This window comes from Mauremys reevesii, linkage group 1, assembly GCF_016161935.1.
Source record: "Mauremys reevesii isolate NIE-2019 linkage group 1, ASM1616193v1, whole genome shotgun sequence".
Classification (NCBI taxonomy): domain Eukaryota; kingdom Metazoa; phylum Chordata; order Testudines; family Geoemydidae; genus Mauremys; species Mauremys reevesii.
The window spans coordinates 321,895,362-321,918,230 of NC_052623.1; the positions used below are offsets into that span (position 1 = coordinate 321,895,362).

The 22,869-nt window shown below is 44.1% G+C and overlaps 1 protein-coding gene and 1 long non-coding RNA gene across 10 annotated transcripts in view; one reads left to right on the forward strand and one right to left on the reverse strand.

Moving 5' to 3' along the window:
• Window positions 1–22,869, forward strand: part of PLXNB2 (plexin B2) — a 334,226-nt gene that overhangs the window by 261,887 nt on the left and 49,470 nt on the right. For all 9 annotated transcript variants that reach the window (XM_039511911.1, XM_039511906.1, XM_039511917.1 and 6 more), the window contains 5 exons: window positions 4,650–4,742; window positions 5,999–6,080; window positions 13,778–13,947; window positions 16,197–16,345; window positions 18,986–19,094. In XM_039511911.1, the coding sequence (XP_039367845.1) occupies window positions 4,650–4,742; window positions 5,999–6,080; window positions 13,778–13,947; window positions 16,197–16,345; window positions 18,986–19,094 (603 nt within the window). The remainder of the gene's footprint in view (window positions 1–4,649; window positions 4,743–5,998; window positions 6,081–13,777; window positions 13,948–16,196; window positions 16,346–18,985; window positions 19,095–22,869) is intronic.
• Window positions 6,968–10,011, reverse strand: LOC120389411. The gene is made up of 3 exons (XR_005590905.1): window positions 9,572–10,011; window positions 8,765–8,870; window positions 6,968–7,125 (listed from the first exon to the last, which is right to left on the reverse strand). It is a non-coding gene; the product is annotated as an uncharacterized LOC120389411 (long non-coding RNA).

Sequence of the window (22,869 nt, forward strand, 5' to 3'; positions counted from 1 at the left end):
TCCCATTTAAAATGTGCATGTAACTATTAATTATTGTAGGCTGCCCATAAATGAGTAACCCTTGCACTGCCAGGATAATTTTTTTTTCTCTGTGTTTGCTTTCAGAAATCAAGGGTGAACTCCTGACTTCACTGAAGTTAATAGCAAAGCTCATGTTGTCTTCGGTGAAGTTAAAATTTGATCTTGAGCATTTAAATTGCATTAATAAGTAAGGCTGTCAGCTATTTGCGCTTAACTCAAGCAATTAATGCAAAACAAATTAACCAGATTACAAAAATTAGACACGATTAATCAGTTTTAATCGCACTGTTAAATACTAATAGAATAATAATTTAAATTTATTATAAATATTTTTGGATGTTTTTCTATATTTTCAAGTATATGTATATCAGTTACAACACAGAATACAATGTGTACAGTGTAAAAAGGTCAGAAAAAATAGTATTTTTAATTCCCCTCAGATAAGTACTGTAGTGCAACCTCTTTATTGTGAAAGTGCAGTTGACAAATGTAGCACTTTTTTTACATAACTGCACTCATAAAACAAAACAGTGTAAAACTTTAGAGCCTATAAGTCCACAAAGTCCTACTTCTTGTTCAGCCAATCACTAAGAGAAAAAGTTTGTTTACATTTACGGGAGAGAATGCTGACGGCTTCTTATTTACAATATCACCTGAAAGTGAAAACAGGCGTTTGCATGGCACTGTTGTAAATATCTTGTAACGCCAGGTATGTGCCAGATATGCTAAACTTTTGTACGCCCCTTTATGCTCTTTCTTAATCTTTTTTACAGTTCAGATATTTGTAATCAAAAATAATAATTAGGTCTGTCAATTGCAATGAATGCATACGATTAGCTCAAACCAAATTACCATACATTTTTAATGAGCGTTAATCATGCACCAGGGCGCCATGCTCAGGGAGGCTACATAGTGTGCCTCCGGAGAAGGTGTTCCTCTCCTCCCGCTGCCATGCGCCACTGCAGCTCCAGCCTCTTCACCCTACCCCTCATCCCCAAATGGATCCACTCCTAGCCAAGCTGCTCCAGACTGGGAGCCTGCCTCCTGTCTGCTGCACAGAATGTGGACGGGAGGGCTGATATCGGGGTGTCCTCCTCCCCATGTAACAGGTCACCGCTGAGATGGGGTCAGGGAACAGGGGGAGCCTATCTGCTGCTGGCCCAGGCATGAGTGCTGCTGACAGCTGCTGCTGCTGCTCACTGAAAAAGCATTCAGGCTCCCAAGTGCTCTACTTAAAGAGTCAGTGTGCCCCCAATGTGCCTCTCACCTCCCTCCCCACACACACGTCTCCCAACACCACAAATATTTAAATAAATTGTATTCTGTTATTAATTCCGTGTGATTAAAATTGCAGATAATTGTCTATTTTTTAATCTCATGATAAATCTTGATTTTTTTAAATTGTTTGACAGCCCTATTAATAAGAAGAAAAAACTAACAAATTTATTTTGCCTCAATTGTTGTGCAAGAGGAGACCATGACTCTTTCACTCAGGATACCCATCTTGGGGAGGGAACCCCAGTTACTAGGAAAAGCCAGATTATAGTAATGGGGGATTTGAGTATTAATAATATAGATAGTTGGATTTATGATGAGCAGTAGAACCGCATGGTAAATTGCCTGGTGAGTGCTAAGGTTGCAGATCTCATGAAATAGCTAGACAGATTTATGTGCAATGCCTGGGGGAAGAGCTGGTGATTCTGGTACCTGTAGGTGATCTTGGCGTAAACCTTCCGTTCATGTCAGGATGAATCAAGGGTAGTGTGTGGTCCTGGATTTGTAGACGTGGCCCACAGATCATGATTTGGCCACTTGTGCAAAATGAGTTTGATACCCCTGCCATGGGGGGGCCTGGAATGATGAACATTTCAGTGCGGGGGACCTAGCAGCTACCAGATCTTTTAAAACCTTTCTCTTGTTGGTTAGTACCACAATGTATATCCATTATGTTTCTCCTGGCTTGCCTATTTGAGGTCTTTCTGCAGTGACAAATGACAGGCCCCTCAAGGGTGAAGGAAGTTTTCCCTTTTTGTGGTATTTTGAGGTGCCAGCCATCATAGTGAGTTTTAATATCTTCATCAAAAACAAGACTAGAAGAGAGGTGCATTCAGAAGATTTGGGATCTCTAGTTCTTATGGCTGATGCCTGTTTATCTCCCAGTGAGTGAGGAGAGAGGATAGTTTTGAAAATGCTGTTCATGATTATTGTAATAGGCTGGAGATGGATGAATCACACCCCATAAGATTTCTATTTTGGATTCTTATCTGTACCAAACAAGTTCTTGACCTGGGTACAAATGCGCCTCACTAAATAGAGCTCCTGGTGGAGGCCTTTGTTCAAGAGCAAACAGTGGATCTGTAGGTTGCTTTAAATAGGGGAAACTGTTGTTTTTCTGTCTCTCCCTTTGAAAAAATTCAGTAGGGTATTAAAGTAAATCCAAGCAATTACAGTATCTAAGGGGAAAACTGCTACCAGAACAAGTAGCTCAGAGAGGCACTGAATTGGGAGTTGAATGCTGGTCAGCTGTTCTATTTTTAAATTTTAAGAGAAAATTTAATGTGAGTCCTCAAAAGCCAGGCAGGTTTTCACAGTGTGAAGAACTGAAGTCCCAGCCTTGAAGGTGTGCTAGATAAATTGAACTGTATGTGAGGGCTGTTTTTCCACATCAGAATCTTGGATACAAGGTTCTCCTGTCTGGATGTGCCATCCTCTGCTATAAACATGCATATGTAAAGCACTGGTCAGTGTGTGTTGTCCTATGTACCCAATTCACAGAGGATTCAAGTCTCTGATGGCCTTCAGGCAGCTTGGTTGTTTACATCAAATTGTAGAGATGCATTTTAGTTCTATCAGGAATGTGAGAGGCTGAAATACAGCTTCAGCAACATTATTTGAAGGTTATTGGGAAAAAAAAGTGTAAAGTGGAGATGAGTAAGGAAAAAGTCAGCAATATTTCTTCAGGAAGAGGACCTCTGACAAAATTTAGAAATTGGATGATTATAAAAACCTCGTACAACTTCGAATGAGGCAGTCCTTTGTGTGTGTTGGGGCTGGGGGAGTGGTGAATGGTGTCTGAGGTGAAAGGGTGGTTTTTAGAACTAGTCAGGAAATTATTTTTGTTTTCCTCAAAATTTCCTGTAGTGAAATATTTGAGGAAATATTTTTGAGTTGGAATATTTTTCAGAAGATTCTGGTGGGGTTTGTTTTTGTTTTTTATTAAAAAATACTGTCAGTGGAAAGCAGACACGTTTAATGAAAACTTAATTTGTCAAAAATCCAATTTTGCATTAAAAAAACCTCAGTTTTAACAGAAAAATTTAGACCATCCTAGAGGCCTTGTCTTCATGGCTTTGATGTTTAAATGCATTGGTCAGGATGCCTTGTTTTTAGTTTCTGTAAATACATCTTGTTAGCTATAGTGAAGACATTTTGACCTATTCAGCAGTGAAGTCCTGGGACATTATCCTGCCCACTGCCTTTATTTAGTTATTTATTTATTTAATTAAAGCTTCAGGAAAGCCTTTTTGGAGCTTGGTAGCCCATTTTCCTCCCTTGGTATCCCATAAGATCTTGTTATGTGGAGGAAAAGGTCCTTCTCCCTTAATAATATTATAATGCTCTTGGGATTTGCAGTAGAGAGCATTGCCTCCTTTGTCTGTCCTCACGCCCAACCCTTGCATGAATCTTTTGGTGGATGAAAGACTATCCTCTCCCCATTTTTGTCATTGATAAAGGACAACAGGAAGAGAAAACTATTGGTGCCTCTTGCTACAGCTATTAGTTACATAAGCCTTGTGGCCCCCAGGGAGAGCTATCCCTCCTGCTTTTGAGCCGCAGCTACATGTAAAACAAATTTGGGCATCTCTCAGGCCTCAAATTATTTAGATGTCCGCAGCCAGAGAAGGTGGTTTACCTACCCTTGCAACAGGACTGGAGAGTTGAGTAACCAAAAAATCTTATACAAAATATTGGGAAGCATCCATCTTGCCATGTACCTCTGGGAGCAGAACCTCCTCCCAGTGCACCGTGAAGATCCTGATTTAAAGGAGGAGTAGGCCATTGAATAAGGTCTCAAAATCCTCCAAAGGCATCAAAAGTGAGGGAGGGCTGCTCCCTGCTGAAGCAAAGGGAGTAGTGAAACTTTCTGGTTTCACACAAAGCTAGCAAAGGTTGGCTCCAGCTTCACTTGAATTCTCAGGTGAGGTTCATGTAGTCCCATGATCACCGTGCCGACGGAACCTGCCTGCTTTAGTTCATAAACCTCCCGTGAGCCTAGAGAATGGGATTCACACAGCTCTGTTCACAACGCAGCTGATGTGGGAAGGCATACTCTAGATAACTTTGAATTTTGTTCTTAACTGCTGAAAATGAGTGCTAGACATTCTCCTACTTTATTTGTGCTGCTCTGAAGCTTGGCCTTTAAATGGATGTTGAAGAGGCAATGTTGGAGCAAGTAACAGATGATGTTAACACTATCTTTAGCTTTTGTTTTCAGGTGATGATTTAATTGGTTAGCTTTCTACATCTGATCTTATCCCTATCAGCCCGGAGCAGTATATTGCTTATTTACTTTTTATTAAGCTCAGTGGTACTATAAAAATTCTAAGCTGAACATTTCTCTTATATAGGATAGCTCTTTTAAGATTGGAAATGACCAGTTTGAATTTGAGGCGCCTGTTGACAAATCAGATGATGGAAGTTTCTCATTCCAAAGTAAAGAGGTAAATGTTAAAAAAATGTTTGTTTAAAAAATATACAACATTTTGTGTCCTGTTGTAATACAGAGTATGTGCATGCGTGCGCATGGCTGGCCCTCAAAGGAGATACACCCTAGTTATGCACCTGTAATGAAGATTCTTCTCCTTTGCCCAAAGGCAAAAGCCTACAGCTTTTGGAATCGTAGTTCCCTAATTCTCTAGTCTTTTTTTTTCTTCCTGATAGCCTTGATTTCAGCATGTATGCTGCTCATGCATTCATTATACTGTGCCTATGGAAAGTCTGGGCCATATGTTTTTGATTCAGCCTGGTCAGACTGATCGAATATTGGACTAAGAGACAGGACTCCTGAGTTCTTCCCTGTCACTGACTCATTGACTGTCCTGTGATTTCGTTTCTCAGTCTGTAAAAATTTCACCGTTCACTGGAATTAAGTGCACTCGGTCTCTGGGTGCCTTTTCAGAAAAGAGAAAATGTATACAAAGTTCTATTATTCTGTTTACCAAGTTATAAATTAGGTTTATAGATTTTATCCTGCTCAGGATAAAGCCTGAGTAAATAAGCTGAAGGTCTACTAGCTCACATCACAAGATTTTTTTTTTTTTTTTTGAGGATTGATTAATGTCTCTGCAGCTGTTGCATTGATTTATATGATAAGTGTTTTCTTCTTTGTCTCCCCTACTTTTTGAGGCATCGTATTATGGCCATCTTCTTTTAACTACAAGAACTATGATGTGTTTCAGAGCCTCTGAATGCTAATCCTTGTGTAGCCAGAGTGTGTGTAGTTAGGGCAAGGGAGGGCACTACATTGTTGAAGAAACATCAGACCTTTCCTTAGCACATTGAGCGATTATGCTATATTGTCAGTAATAATACATCCTGCTGGTTTGGGAAGGAAGAGTTTTTAGCAAGTCTAGAGCTGGCAATTTCAAACAGTTACTGAAACTCTCTAAATACAATATGCTAGCTACTTGGATACTTACCACTAAATATAAATCAGATCATGAAAATTGATGATCCAATGTCAATTCAGTACTGCTCTCCATTGACCCTTCTAGTTTCTGATTGCTATAGATTAAATTAATTACCAAAAGTTTCCCTGGCTACATTTGGCGAAAAACAGAAACAGAGCATAGATTTGAAATGTTTTATATGCTTTCTGAATCTTCATAAATCATGTTAAGAATTATGGGACACAAAAATTAACCTTCCAAAATTAAAATAAGCAGATGCAAATATCTTCCTGTTTCATCTTTTCCAGTTTTCCTATGGCGCAAATGAAACTCTACCACTTAATCTGTTCATTAAAACAGATAAGGTCAAGATTGACAGTAAACTCATGGGTAAGTATGAATTATGGGACTCAGAGGGAGTGAAATTACAGTAAATTGAGATTTATTCCCATAATAAATTTTATCTTCATGACTCCAAGAATGTTACCTTCTCAAATTTTACTGGTTTTGGTAAAGCATGTAATTAAATCTGGCAGGGCAAAAGTGTTAATACAACTGCATGAATTAAATGTCACTGTTGATAACATCTTTAAAACTTTAAATATACAAAGTTTTATATAGAAAATACCTTTAAATCTGATTCTGCTCTGAAAAGCAACTATCTTTAAAATGGTATTATGAGGTTCCCTTGTTATATCTCGGTAACATGATAGCAAACTTACTCCCTTCATGGGTAAAAAGGTGGCTTTTCTTACTGTCATCTCTACAAACCTCACCAGGGATCTGAAGTCTAAAACTGTGTTCTGGCTCATGCATCGTCATCAATGATAGATTCTGCAGTCTTTAGTCTGGTTGATAATGAAAAGCCAGAGAAATATGCTGTGGCAACAAAAAGTATGCAGTCATGATCCCTGCCATGAATTGCTTTTTCATTTAGTTTTATTTATTTATTACCATTTATAATGGCACAAAAAATGACAATTAAATCTATGGTCCTGGTCTTGTAAGCTACTATGTGCTGGCAGAGCCCCATTGAAAACAATGGGCTCCATGTGGGAGCCATAATAACCTGCCCCCCATGTAACAGTTCTTAGGATTAAGATCCTGCAAACACTTTTTACCAGATATAGTGCTTGTTACTATAAGTCCATATGAATGAGACTAATGTCACTCATAAGTAATGTACCCATGCAGATAAAAATCTTTATACATTATTCCTGGTATATAATAATATTTAAACCGTTTAATTTCGTAGAGGCAGCACAGAAGCAGTGGAGTTTGAGGGATTTCCCTATGTTGCTTCTGCATAGCTGGGAGCACTTGTTAACTCAAGCCATTTCTTTTCCTGTTATGGGGAAATCACATTGTAACAGTGCAGCATCAACATTTCCATGCCAAAGAATTGTGATGTTATAAATCCAGAATCTTACAGGATCTGCAAAGGAGGGGGGGGGGGGGGGAAGTAAAGAAAGAAAGAAAGAAGGAAAAAAGGAAGCAGTGTTGTTATTAAAGGAAAGCTCTTATTCAAATACAAACCTACAATGATCACAAAGGAAAGACTGGAAAATACTAGCAAAATGCCTTTTTTCCTCTTTTGTATGAATGTTTTTTTTTATCCAAATTCTCCCTTACTTTAAAATTTCCTTACCATGTGAAGTCTATAGCATAATGGCCTTTAAACAATCACACTGCATCTTGAAAGGTACTGACTTTGGAGGAATGGACTTTGCTCAGAAGGTACTCAATTATTTCAATTCCAACGCTTTTGAACTCTCCAGTAAAAAAAAAAAACCCTCTACTTTGTACAACACAAGTGAATACTAAGTTATGATAGCATTTTAAATCTCAGACCACTGGGGGTTTTTGAACAGTATGAAATCCAATATAGCTATTCCTTTTATCTTTTGTCCTTGTTATCAATTACTTCACAGCTTGAATCTAAAGGTGATGGATAAGTCTGAATCTAATGAGTGGCTTTCTGCTCCTGTATTTAATGACAGGTTTCAGAGGGGTAGCCGTGTTAGTCTGTATCAGTAAAAATGACGAGGAGTCCTTGTGGCACCTTAGAGACTAACAAATTTATTTGGGCATAAGTTTTCATAGGATATAACCCACTTCATCAGATGCATGGAGTGGAAAATACAGTAAGCAGGTATAAATGTATCCATTTTTTCATGTGTTGTATATTTATACCTGCTTACTGTATTTTCCACTCCATGCATCTGATGAATTGGGTTATAACCCATGAAAGCTTATGCCCAAATAAATTTGTTAGTCTCTAAGGTGCCACAAGGACTCCTAGTTGTTGTTTTTTATCTTTAATGAGTTGGTCAGGGAGTGAAGGATTATTTAACACTTTAAGACTCTATCTTTCCCTGTCCCTTTCATGCCTCTGGGTGTGAGAGACTTCAAGATGTTGCTGTGCTGACTTTGTTTGAAGAGAAAGGGAGTGAGACTCCCGTTCTAGCAATTCAGTAAATATATTCCTTTGCTTTGTCAGGTTGTCATGTGGTGATGTGGGTGGAGATTGTAGGGTGTGTGAAGGCAAAGGGAGGATTTAACAACCCCGCTTGTTAAAGTTCCTGTGCAAGAACAGTCTATTACCAGTTTGAGTGCTAGATTAGGAAGGCAATCTGTTACATCTTTCAAATTATGTTCATGTTTGTAGATGTGGGAAAAGCTTTCCCAGCTGCAGCCTGTGCTGTCCATTCCAAGGATAAAGGGAAGTGTTAACTCTCTTGATAAAGTGGAGTTGTCAGTCTGGCACCTTTTACCCAGCACTAAATTTGCTTGTTTGTTTGTTTTTTAATTGCAGAATGAATGAGTAAATAAATACTCTGTTTAAAATGACTCGATGACTGAAAAGCTCCATGTCCAAGTGGTTTCCAAATCAAATTAGCTTAGTGTACAAGTAAAAAGAGACTCTCCTCACCCCTCCCATAACTCTTAATACTGCAAACTCAACTTGGAATCTCAGTCAAGTTAGGTCTTTTTCTACTGTTTCATCATTAATAGTAACAAGGGTCCTACAGCCCACCATAGGCACCCTGTGACCGCCAGTGCAACTCCATTACCTTGAATGGGTTCACACTGGTAAAACTGGTTGAATTTTAGAAACCATCATTGATAGTGCACACGAAGGAGTAAAATCCAGGTCTTTCACTCTCAACTGTATTAACACTGCACAGTAATGAAAATAAAAACTGTCACTGAAGTCACCAGTTGAGGCTCTGAATACACCCAGCAAGCACATCTGCTGTTTAGTAGGTTCTGTTTTTAAAAACGCGCTCTCCAAGGAAGAACCAGACTGAAGTCATTCAATAATGTGTGTTGCAGAAAGACTGGCTCTACTGGGCACCACTATATTGTGCATGCCTAACAAAGAAAGCACAAAACTGCTGAGGACAGAGATGGAGAAAATGTGTTTTTATATTACTAGTCAGTTAGAAAAGTAATCTGACATGGTCGCCTCTTGAAATTAGCATTAAAAATCTATTGCTGTTACTTCAATGCCTAATTGCTTATTACTAAATTAAGTATCTTCTATTATTCTCCAGTATATAAAAGTGCACTGAACTGATAGAAGTTGGAGAGTGATTTAGCTGGTGCTCTACCCAGCATTCTAATCCTCTGGCTAAAGAAGGGCCGGTGCATGCCCGTTTCAGTCAGACGTTTTGAGGATGGACTTAACCTACGCATTCCAAAAGCAGCCGTTTTCCTCTCCTTCCTAAACCCCCTTCCTCAGCCTCCAGTCAGCAATGTTTACTTGCTGCACTTCACTCTAAGGAAGAACCTTCCTCCAGTGCTTTCATTAATATCACTTGGTAAACTGACTAGCAAGAAGAAAGACAGCTACAGGGCTGCTTGCACTACTTATCTACCCCTTCTGTCCTGAGATGGTGTGGCACCTCTTCAATTGATACAGTTTCCACTATAGTAGCTGTCAAGTGCATGTCCAAAAGTTCTCTTCCAAACCTGGGCTTTTCTCATGGTGCTGTAATGCTTGGCTGCATAGCTAGGCTTGAGTTTTACCTACTAAGGCTGATTTTGCGTGGTGATCATGTATCACAGCCTAGCTCCATGGTCTTGGCAAAGCAAATTGAAGGGGTATGATTTGTTGAGCACACTGTGCACTTTAACATAAACTAGGTACATTTTAGTTCATGCCAGCAGGGTCTATACAGAGCAGTTAGAGCAGTTTACAGATCACACCCCTCTAATGTGTTTTGCTGTACCACATAGACAACCCTAAGGTCCAAGGTAAGCTGTGGTTCTCTGGGAATGTTGGTGCATGGCTGGATAAAAGGAGCCCTGTTCAGTAGCTAGCCAGCATGATAGTTGTGCTACAGTCTCTATGGGATGATTCGCTCTGTTAGTTGCTAGGTTACCCACTGTGATTTAACTGCATGTTTTGCAGAAGGGACAGTGCATAGGGGGTGTCAACTCAGGAGGAAATGAATTGAAAACCATGAGACAGTTCATTTACTGAAAGGGAATAATAAAAGACCAGGAATAAATTGAGTACTGCCTGGGTCTACAGAAACCACTAGATTTCCTGAATGCTTCCAGGGAGATTTTTAAAGTATTGATTTTGGCCTAGAAAGTCCTAAATGACCTGGGAGCACCTTACTTGAGAGAGACTCTCTCCCTGTGATACACTGATGCCTCTGTGATCAGCAGAGGTGCTGATACTGGATCACTCTCAATACACTAGAGGGGGCCTTCTTGGGACTTTGGACTCTGGAGTACCCTCCTCTCTTCTCCTGTCTAAAATAGCCTGGATTTTTAATGGCTGATGTACAGGGGCTGTAGTATTTGAAGAGCTACTCCCTGGTAAAATGAGTGAACAGATTGAGCTGTATTTGGATTTCTAATTTTAAATAATTGGTAGGTTGTTAAAAGCTTGTGTATGGAAGCTTTTATTGTGCTAAATTGGCAGAAAGTAAATAAGTAAATAGAGCTTCTTGGTTCTCAATAAATACCGTATTGTCCCGAGTATAGGCCGCACTTTTTTCCCCTAATTTAAGTCTTTAAATTAGGGGTGCGGCCTATAATCGGGATCTTGAAAAAAATAAATAAAAAATACTTCAAATCCCAGCCGCGGCTGGAAATCAGAGCGCTCTGGGCTGCCCGCCACAGCGGCGAGCCCAGAGCGCTTTAAATCCCAGCCGCGGCTGGGAATCAGAGCGCTCTGGGCTGCCCGCCCGGCGGGGAGCCCAGAGCGCTTTTAATCCCAGCCGCGGCGGGGAATCAGAGGGCTCTGGTCTGCCCGCCCGGCGAGCCCAGAGCCCTTTAAATCCCAGCCGCGGCGGGAATCAGAGGGCTCTGGTCTGCCTGCCCGGCGGGAGCCCAGAGCCCTTTAAATCCCAGCGCGGCTGGGAATCAGAGCGCTCTGGGCTGCCCGCCCGGCGGGAGCCCAGAGCGCTTTCAATCCCAGCCGCGGCGGGGAATCAGAGGGCTCTGGTCTGCCCGCCCGGCGGGGAGCCCAGAGCCCTTTAAATCCCAGCCGCGGCGGGGAATCAGAGGGCTCTGGTCTGCCTGCCCGGCGGGGAGCCCAGAGCCCTTTAAATCCCAGCCGCGGCTGGGAATCAGAGCGCTCTGGGCTGCCCGCCCGGCGGGGAGCCCAGAGCGCTTTCAATCCCAGCCGCGGCGGGGAATCAGAGGGCTCTGGTCTGCCCGCCCGGCGGGGAGCCCAGAGCCCTTTAAATCCCAGCCGCGGCGGGGAATCAGAGGGCTCTGGTCTGCCCGCCCGGCGGGGAGCCCAGAGCCCTTTAAATCCCAGCCGCGGCGGGGAATCAGAGGGCTCTGGTCTGCCCGCCCGGCGGGGAGCCCAGAGCGCTTTCAATCCCAGCCGCGGCGGGGAATCAGAGGGCTCTGGTCTGCCCGCCCGGCGGGGAGCCCAGAGCCCTTTAAATCCCAGCCGCGGCGGGGAATCAGAGGGCTCTGGTCTGCCCGCCCGGCGGGGAGCCCAGAGCGCTTTCAATCCCAGCCGCGCGGGAATCAGAGGGCTCTGGTCTGCCCGCCCGGCGGGGAGCCCAGAGCCCTTTCAATCCCAGCCGGCGGGAATCAGAGGCTCTGGTCTGCCCGCCCGGCGGGGAGCCCAGAGCGCTTTCAATCCCAGCTGCGGCTGGGACTCAGAGGGCTCTGGGCTGCCCCAGCCGTGTCCCTGCCTCCCCCGCCGCCCGGCTCCGACCCCGGCCGCTCCCCCGCCGCCCAGCCCCGGCCCCGCGTACCCGCCTCCGCCGGCCCTGGCCTCGCGCCGCCCGGCTCCAGCCCGGCCACGTCCCGCCGCCTGGCTCGGCCCGGCCAGCGGCGTCCCTGCCCCCCGGCCCCATGCTCGCGTACCTGCCTCCGCCGGCCCGTCCCGCCTCCCCTGCCGCCCGGCTCCACCCGTCCGCGTCCCGCCTCCCCGCCGCCCGGCTCCAGCCCGTGTACCTGCCTCCGCCGGCCCGGCCTCAGGGCCGCCCAGAGAGGCAAAGGGGCAATTGCCCCGGCCCCACGAGATTTCGGGGCCTCCGGGCGGTGTCCTTCACTCGCTCTGGGGGCGGAAAACTCTTGCGGGGCGGGCGCAGGAGCTTCTTCTGCTCCTGGTCTTCGCCTGCGAGGGGTGGGGTCCTTCGCTCGGGGTGGAAGGACCCCCACTGGCGAGTTACCTCCCAAGCAGGACCCGCTGCGAAGTGCAGCCGGTCTTCGGCAGTAGTTCGGCGGCGGGGCCCTTCCGTTCAGGACCGCGCCCGAAGTGCCCGAAGACCCGTGGCGGGGCCTCCCGCCACCGAATTACCGCCAAGACCGGGCTGCACTTCAGCGCGGGTCCCGCTTTGGCGGTAATTCAGCGGCGGGGGCGCCCCGCGGCGGGTCTTCGGGACACTTCGGCGGCAGGTCCCGGAATGGAAGGGGCCCCCCCTGCCGAAGACCCCGGGCCCCCGGAATTCTCTGGGCGGCCCTGCCTGGCCTCGCGCTGCCCGGCGCCGGCCCCGGCCGCGCGTCCCCCCCGCCCGGCGCCGCCTCGCCCGTCCCCCTCCCCGCCTCCCCCGCCGCCCGGCTCCGGCCCCGCCTCCCGGCCCGGCCGCCCTACTCTGGCCGGCCAGCTACTTGGCTCTGGCTGTCTGGCTCCCGCCACATCCTCCAGCTCTGGGCTCCGGCCGCGTGACTCCTGCTCCGGCCCAGCATCCCGGGGCTCCTGGCTCCAGCCGCGGCCGGACTGTAGTGCCGCCAGCCACATCCAGGCAGCGCAGTAACGGGGCAGGGAGGGGGTGTTGGAGAGAGGGCAGGGGAGTTCGGGGTGGGAGGGTGGATAGGAGTTGGGGGGGTCAGAGGGCAGGGAACAGGGAGATTGAATAGGGGCAAGGGTCCTGGTGGGGCAGTTAGAAAGGATCAGGGGATGGATGGGGCGGTGGGAGGCAGTCAGGGGCAAGGGTTCCAGGGGCTGTCAGGGGACAGAGAGAAGGGGTGGTTGGATGGGGCAGGGGTCCCTGGGGTGGGGGGAGGTGTCAAGGAACGCGGGGGGTTGGATGGGGCAGGAGTTCGGGGGGGGCCATGATTCCTAACCCTAAGAACATTTGCTAATGTTGTTGATTGTTGTGCAGGGGAGAGGGTGAGAACTGTTCCCATCAGTCTCCTTGTTGTCCATTCCTTTTCCCTTCTTTATTTACAGTATAACTACAAAATAGTTTTCAATATTTCTGAGTATATAACATATGCCGTCAAAAGCAGGACTACCAAACGTGTTAAAAGTGTTAAAAATACTGGTACATGTCTTCCTATTCATTAAATAAAATACTGTTTTACTGTTCTACTAATGTGTGTATTTTCTTTGTTAAAAAAAGTTAAAAAATTATTTTTTTAAAAATAGCACCAAACTTTAAGGGTGCGGCTTATAATCAGGAGCGGCCTATACTCAGAACAATACGGTACCTTTTTATATAGCTAAATACACTGTGCTTTGGGCAGGATTGGCCTATTAAATTGGAAGACTCTGGCCATGACATTACAGGTTTTTTTTCCCATCTTCTTGTTAAGAGAGCATATCTGAAACAATAATTGACTTGACACTACACTTGTACATTTTTTTATAATTGTCATTTTAGTGACTTTATACAACTGCTCTTATGGCCGAAGTGACTGCAGCTTGTGTCTTGCGGCTGACCCTGGCTACGAATGCGTCTGGTGTGAAGAAGAGGGCAAGCCACACAAATGCATTTATAAGAATCTGTGTAAAACTTCTACAAACACATGCCCTCATCCAGTCATTACTCGGGTAAGATGATTGTTTTTCTGCCTACCAGTGTATTGTCTTTTCATGAAGATGTCTCTGAAAACGTTGCATGCTGAAAGAAGGCTTTCTCAAAACATTTAAATAAGCTTCTAAATTAGCTGCCACGAGATGGTATTGGCACGGTGTGTCTGCAAAGCTTGCCAACAAGAGAGATCTATCACAATGTGTTTGAAACCATGCTAGCAGTATGTATTTAAACATGGTTGTTGGTACCAGGGAGTTAGCAGAGTTTACTTGACCATTATGGATGTATTCTTATCTGAGCTCTGTGCTAACCAAGCGTGCTGTAGAGCATACCCTAGACCAGTGGTCTCCAACATTTTTACACCCAAGATCACTTTTTGAATTTAAGAGCAACCCAGGATCTACCCTGCCCCTTCCCTAAAGCCCCGCTCCACCCACTCCATATCTCCCTCTCTCCGTCACTTGCTCTTCCTCCCCTCACTCACTTTCACATGGCTCCACGCACTGCCCCTCTCTGCAAGCACCGCCCCTGCAGCTCCCATTGGCCTCAGCTCCCCGTTCCCAGCCAATGGGCGCCACAGAGGCAGTGCTTGCAGAGAGGCTTCTGGCTCCCTAGCTGTTGACTTTCTTGGGTAGAGACCCACATGTCTCTCCCTCGTGACCAGGGTATTTCCATGCTGAACAGTTCCCCACCTTCACTGTATTATTCCCAGAAAAAAACAGACTGAGACAGAAGAGACCTACTCAGTATTACAGAGAAAATGAGGGCAGGGGACTGGACTCGATGACCTCTCAAGGTCCCTTCAGTCCTAGAATCTATGAATCTATGAAAACGTATTAAAACAGCAAAAGAATCTACACACATGCTAAGAGATTCCCCTGGCCCCTAAAACTGTCTCCAACATGGGCTCTGTCAAGTGAGTCCCTCAAACCTCCGAGAGGAATCTCTTTTGTGGTCACAAGGTCGTCATAACCTCAGTTCAGAACAAGGACCCAGTCATACAGCACCTCAGTAGGCCAAGTCTTTCTCACCCTTTCTTTAAGGATTAGGCCCTTCCATGGACCAGAGGTCCTATTTATTTGCTGGATCAGAAGGAAGGCACTGAGTCAGCTTAAATTCAGGCTATTTATTAAAAAATCCATGCATCTCCCCATGTAGTAAGACCATTGTTGCATGAGGATGGGCTAGTAGTTGCCATTCAAAGTTGATAGTCCTAGTTGTTCTCAGTGATGGTACTTCAACGAAGTATGAAATGCCTTCCCCTGCCAGGGCAGCTGTCCGAAATGCTGTACAATAGGCTCCAGTACTCTAAGGTTAAAAAGCTGAAAGGGCTTTCTGGAACTACTACACAGAAACTGGTAGACAGGTGAATTATCAAAACGTTGGAAGGTTCAGATAAGTTTCAAATTCAGATGCTTGTCTGAGCTGTGGAAATCCACCTCTACCATGGGGACCCTTTTAGGTCCTTATCTTCAATCACAAATATGATCAATAATGTTGCCTCCTCTCATCTGATATAGTAGGGACCGATAGCAGATTAGCAGAAGCTTCTGTGATAGGCCTTTGTGCACCATTCTTTGTGTCCCAGAGTCTACTGTGCATCTGATACGGTCCTCCAAGCAGAAATGATTACAAAACAAATACACGTGCACATGCAAACAGGAAGGATAAATGCAAATGCTCTTGAATTAGCTAGAAATGCTTCCCCAAGTGGTGCAATTCAGCCTAATAAATCTCAATACATCATTTAAAGAATGTGATATTTTGAAAAATAAGCACAACAAAATTATAAAAAGGATCAAACACCAGCTAGGAATTTTGTATATAATAGGTACAGTCTGCTGGGGGCTTTGTTGTAATAAACTGTTATAGAATCCTATGTTTGCAGTGATATAGTTGTGTTGGTCCCAGGTTATTAGAGAAACAAGTTGGGTGAGGTTCCATGTAAGTGCAAAAACTTGTCTCTTTTACCAACAGAAGTTGGTCCAGTAAAAGATATTACCTCATCCACTTTGTATCTCTCATAGAATGTTATTGCTATTGGAGATTTGAAATCTACAACAGGTTACAGTTGATTCTGTACTTCTAACTAAGCATGTAATTTAAGCGGCTTCTTAGCCTTTTTTATGAGGCCTCTGTAAACAAAAAAAAACCCTGTATTTTTAACACAAAAAGTGTAGACTGCAAAGTGATGTAGATTTAAACCATATGTAAGAGCAGCACCATCATTGCAATTTTCAAATTGCTTTCTTTTTTCCCCTCACAGATTGAACCAAAGACTGGGCCACTAAGTGGTGGAATCCTTTTGACCATAATGGGATCTAATTTGGGTATAAAAGCTGAAGATGTCAAAAGTATAACCGTGGCAGGCACAGAATGTCTTTTCAAAGAGGAGTTCTACTCTGTTTCCACCAGGTACTTGCTGATGTTTTCTGTGAGAGATTTTAGAGAAAAGATTTCCGTGCAATCATCAGGAAGTATTAATACAAGAGGCAGTAATACAGTGTTATCTAAAATCGTTAGTTCTGACATCTCTCAGGATTTATACAAAACCACGTTACATAACGGGTAGCCAAACTGTGGCTCAAGAGCCCCATGTGGCTCTTTTACCATTAAAGTGCGGCTTGCAAGCCCCCCACTCTTCCCCATCCTCTGCCTACCAGATTGGAGGGGTGGGGAGCTCAGAACCTCTGCCTTGCAGTGGGGTGGTGGAGTAAGGTCTTCTGTCCAGTGGGGAGAGGAGTCTCGGGGCTTCAGCCCTCCAGGGTGCACCTGCCAGAGCTTGAGGCTTCAACGGGAGTGGGACTGAAGCCCCGAGCCCCAGCTCCTGGTAGGGAGCCCCGGCTCTCGAACTTCTGAAGACTGTCGTATGCGTCTCGGAGGGTCAGTAATTTTGGCCACCCAGTTTATATAACCACTTGTACACAGAAACAGATTTGTCACATTGAGTGCTTTCTTAAGCTTGTAATAGATTTGTTTGTTTGTTTGAAAAGCTGTCCTAAATATTTACTACATATGTCTAAAAACTATTTGTTTGTTGCTTAAATTAAAGTCATCATAGCCATTTAGCCCAAGTCTTATCAAATAGATAATTTCAAGATTAAATCAGTTTTGAGATGAGCTCATGAAAAGTGCTATGTAAGGAATAGGTGGTGATATTAGTAGAAGCAAGCAAACAGTTGAACCGAGATGACTGATAATTGTTTATATTTAAAACTATGCAGTTGAACCTTGACTCTCTTTTGGGTTATTTTAACTGTATTACAGTAACTCCTATTTTTTTAATCTGTTTAACAGGAACTTTTGAAATGTTTAGGTAGTGGCTAGTTTTTGAGAACTCAGTCGATGGATTTGGAAGTTTCAGGCCTTTTCTACACTGCCCCACAGTTCCAACTGCTATTCACACCCCCATAGTCTGAATGTCAGGCAATGTCCCAAGAATCTTGAGAATAATTTTTGGTCGGAACAGAAATGTCTGTACACACGAGTTTCTCAGTGGCTGTTTTTACACTTATCCATACATGCAACATCATCCTCAGATGCACCTCTTTCTTTCCCGTCCCAAAGTATTTGCAGAAGCATCACAATCACAGTATAGCCATAAAAGAATTCCCCCCAATGTCCTTGATTTTGTGCCTTTTCTAAAGCTTTGTGATTTAGACACATGGAGAGAAGCCAGATTTTAGGTGACTGTATCCTTGTATCTCAGCAATGTTTCTACTTTGTTTAGCTCGGTCACTGTGGTAAAAGGAATGAATGTATACAACTTGCATACTGTAATTTAAATCTAGGTGTGTCTAAGGGTTGAAAAAATAAGGTATTCCAAAAGCAATTTAGAACACATGCCTGTAACTTTATTTTTGTACCACTTTCCATTCGCTTTGCACATTTTTTGGTGTTTTACATTTTTCTTTTTTTGGATGCTTTAGAAATCTTCAATCTTTCCCTTTGCTTCACTTTTTCTTTAGTAAAATGTTTGATGTTTTAGGAGACAATATTGTCTATTTAGTAGAGAAGAAGAGAGAATCAGGAGACCTGGGTTCTCTTTCTAGCTCAGCTATTGACTTAATGTGTGACCTTGGACGACAACACTTTTTGTCTCTCTGTCTCAGTTTCCCCATGTGTAATATAGAGGGATACTCCTACTTACCTACCTCTGGAAATGGCTTACTGATTCTCAGATTAAAGGCACTATTATACACCAATACAAAGCCATTTAAAAAAAAACCCTGTTATCCTGCCACTACTAACAGCACCACTGCATATTTTATATTATAATGACCACTTCTCCCTGTCAACTTCTAGTAGTTGACACATTTTGCGAATTCTTCTGAAGGTAACATTTCCTGTCTGTGCCTGACAAGAAGACGTAGCTTTCAAGAACACAGTAAAAATTATGAGGAACAGAGTGCAGGTTCCAGCAGCAATACGTAAGCCGAGGTTTACAAGAATTTGGAAAATTTTGTCCACGTGCCAGGACTCCGACAGATAATTCTGGAGTGATCTGCCATGGGACTTGACAACCCTTTATTTAGGTCGTAATTTAAGTACATTATACTGGGAAGAGTGATTTTCATATTTAATTCTTTCTTAATAGACAATAGTACATTGTTTAAAGAAGAATAGCAATCATCCCAAGACTGAAAGAGCCAAAAAAAAAGAGAAACTCACCAAAAAATGCTCTTCAGTGTGCTACTTGATTACTAGTGTGAGTTTGATCTGTCAATAGTGACCAAAAGTCACTGCCATTCAATAGCTGCTTAGTAGTCACTGTGTAGCGTTGGCGGTCCACAGCTTTGGTCCTAATGGATAGAGGACTGAAGTATCCTCTCTCACCCTTAGGGGATGGTCTCTTCATGACAAGGTTGAGGTGCAGTGAGATATGGTGAGGAAACTTGCACTTCTCCTTGTGCTCCATATGGTAGCTAAATAAAGACTTCAGATTCTAATGCTGTCAGAGTGATGCCTTATGTGTGCATTAAGATCCACTTTTTTCAACAGATGAAATGGAGAAAATTATAAACTTACTGGTACACTTGCATTATTTCTGATTAGGATTGTGTGTCAAGTTGGAAACGTCTCAGTACCCTCACAAGGTGAAATTGAAGTTGATATAAATGGAAAACAAGGTAGCTCAACAAGTGAAGTGCAATTTACATACCAAGTAAGTATGTTCTATAGTGTTCTATGTGTTTCTTGTGTTTTACCATTGGGACAAACAGAAGTGATTGTATTTTGGAGACTTTATTTCAGAAACAGAAATATTGGTCTCTGCTCATTCAAGTTGGAAAACACACTCAAAGGTTTTAATGTACAATAGAAGCAATGAAGATCCCTTTGAACAGCAGATACAGAGCCTTGAAATAGGGCAATGCTGCCTACAGTTCAAATGACAAAAACTATGGTAGAGAAAAAGCATCCGTAATGAACCTAGGTATTGTGTCATTGCCGAACAAAAAACTCAACGTTGAAAAATTAGGCATTCTTTAGACATGGTAATTGCACTAGTTTTTTCATCAGTGTGTTTAGATTAGCCAGTATTCTTAATCATTACAATTAATGTGTAGCCACTGAAGAATAAGTAATGATGCTGCACATTTTAATTTAATATTTTTCAACAGATTATTTTGTTCAAAAGCACGGCGTGCTCGGAAATAAGCAGTGCCACAGACAGCATGGGGTGCAGCACATTACACATGCGATTGGCTTTGATTGTCACCATACTGAAGGAAAGTCCTCAACTGCATCCTAATTGCTGTGCCCCAGTGTGGTGCCTAGTTGTAGTTGTTGCAGCCTAGGGCTTTAGTAGCCTGTGTTGTAGATTCTAGTGGCTTTAGCTGCATATGTGTGGTCACTAGAAGATAATATGGATCTGTTATAAAGGAGAGGTTTAAATAATCCCATTATCAGATTTGATAGGTTAAAAGTAAAGCCTATAAAACACAGCATGTGAGGGTTGCGTTTTACTCCTGTCCTTCCTCCTCTTCCCCCATGCAGTTTTAACTTCCATGCTATTAACTCTTAAGAACCCCAGAACAACAAATGTGAGGGAAGAAGTGGGACCCAGCAGTGAAAGGTGGGGCAAGTCTAGAATGGCAGCCAGTGGAGCAGGGTAGGGTCCTTGTAGAGAGAAGGCAAGTCAACTCACTGTTTCCAGCACAGCTCCTCCTCTTGCTAGTCATAGATCTGCTCTTTCTAGAATCATAGAATCAAAGAATATCAGGGTTGGAAGGGACCTCAGGAGGTCATCTAGTCCAACCCCCTGCTCAAAGCAGGACCAATCCCCAACTAAATAATCACAGCCAGGGCTTTGTCAAGCCTGGCCTTAAAAACCTCTAAGGAAGGAGATTCCACCACCTGCCTAGGTAACCTATTCGAGTGCTTCACCACCCTCCTAGTGAAAAAGTTTTTCCTAATATCCAACCTAAACCTCCCCCACTGCAACTTGAGACCATTACTCCTTGTTTTGTCATCTGAGAACAGTCTAGATCCATCATCTTTGGAACCCCCTTTCAGGTAGTTGAAAGCAGCTATCAAATCCCCCCTCATTCTTCTCTTCTGCAGACTAAACAATCCCAGTTCCCTCAGCCTCCCCTCATAAATCATATGCCCCAACCCCCTAATCATTTTTGTTGCCCTCTGCTGGACTCTTTCCAATTTTTCCACATCCTTCTTGTAGTGTGGGGCCCAAAACTGGACACAGTACTCCAGATTAGGCCTCACCAATGTTGAGTAGAGGGGAATGATCTGCTGGCAGTGCCCCTACTTATACAGCCCAAAATGCCATTAGCCTTCTTGGCAACAAGAGCACACTGTTGACTCGTATCCAGCTTCTCGTCCACTGTAAACCCTAGGTCTTTTTCTGCAGAACCGCTGCCTAGCCACTCAGTCCCTAGTCTGTAGCAGTGCCTGGGATTCTTCCGTCCTAAGTGCAGGACTCTGCACTTGTCCTTGTTGAAGCTCATCAGGTTTCTTTTGGCCAAGTCCTCTAATTTGTCTACATCTGTCTGTATCCTATCCCTACCCTACAGCATATCTACCACTCCTCCCAGTTTAGAGTCATCTGCAAACTTGCTGACAGTGCAGTCCACGCCATCCTCCAGATCATTAATGAAGATATTGAACAAAACCGTCCCCAGGACCGACCCTTGGGGCACTCCGCTTGAAACCAGCTGCCAACTAGACATGAAGCCATTGATCACTACCTGTTGAGCCCGACGATCTAGCCAGCTTTCTATCCACCTTATAGTCCAGTCATCCAGCCCATACTTCTTTAACTTGCTGGCAAGAATACTGTGGGAGACCGTATCAAAAGCTTTGCTAAAGTCAAGGAATAACACATCCACTGCTTTCCCCTCATCCACAGACCCAGTTATCTCTTCCTAGAAGGCAATTAGGTTAGTCGGGCATGACTTGCCCTTGGTGAATCCATGCCGACTGTTCCTGATCACTTTCCTCTCCTCTAAATGCTTCAGAATTGATTCCTTGAGGACCTGCTCCATGATTTTTCAAGGGACTGAGGTGAGACTGACTGGCCTGTAGTTTCCCAGATCCTCCTTCTTCCCTTTTTTAAAGATGGGCACTACATTAGCCTTTTTCCAGTCATCCGGGACCTCCCCTGTTCGCCATGAGTTTTCAAAGATAATGGCCAATGGCTCTGCAACCACATCCGCCAACTCCTTTAGCACCCTTGGATGCAGCACATCCGGACCCATGGACTTGTGCTCATCCAGCTTTTCTAAATAGTCCCGAACCACTTCTTTCTCCACAGAAGGCTGGTCACCTCCTCCCCTTGTGCTGCCCAGTGCAGCAGTCTGCGAGCTGACCTTGTTCGTGAAGACAGAGGCAAAAAAAACATTGATTACATTAGCTTTTTCCACATCCTCTGTCACTAGGTTGCCTCCCTCATTCAGTAAGGGGCCCACACTTTCCTTGTCTGTCTTCTTGTTGCTAACATACCTGAAAAAAAAACCTTTGTGTTACTCGTAACATCTCCCGCTAGCTGCAACTCCAAGTGTGATTTGGCCTTCCTGATTTCACGCCTGCATGCCTGAGCATGCTGCTTTTCTGAAGACCAGGGTCCGTATACTGCTGCTCTCCTTTCTTGCTTGTGACAGAATCCTGAACTCGACCATCTCATGGTCACTGCCTCCCAGGTTCCCATCCACTTTTGCTTCCCCTATTAATTCTTCCCGGTTTGTGACCACCCCTTTGCCCCCCCTTTCATATATCTCATTTTTCTCTGAAACTTTCCTGCATCGATGATCACTCTCCTTACCTAGACGTCTCCACAAGTTCCCAAAACTGCCATATTCATCTATCTCAGTTGTAATGTTTAAGATTTCTGGAGCAGGGACTATATCAGTATAACATAAAAGGGATGGGGGCTTCGCAAGAACTTATTGTGCTGGGTGGATTTTGCTGTAATTGTACCATCCTTCTAGCATTCTGTGCTAGATTGTGTGGTGACACTGGGCAAAATTAAAAATAAACTTTTAAGAGGCATTTAGCCATCCTCCTACGCTTAGAAGACCTTTCTTCCCATCTCCTCAAAATGGTTCCAAGCTGCTTATTATCTCCTCTTCAGATCTAAGAGAAGAGGCGAACAGCCTCTGCTCTTTAGTACTAAAAGGAAAGAGAGACTCTTTGACTGCTTCGCCTTAGCTCCCGAGGAACCTTCTATACGCAGACATTGGCCGAGCAGTGTGTCTGAAAATTCAAGAGAGATTGTGTCCCAGTCTTATATGTCTGTTTGGGGCTATGGGATTAGGGTTTTCTAAGTATGATAGACTTGAGCAAGCTGTTGCTGGAAAAAAAAACCAAGCCTGAATATGGGAAAAGAGATGATACTTTGGGGCTTCATATCTCCACCATGTATGTCTCTACTTACAAAATGTGCAGCAACGCCAAGTAGCACCAAATCTGAAAGGGTAATGCTG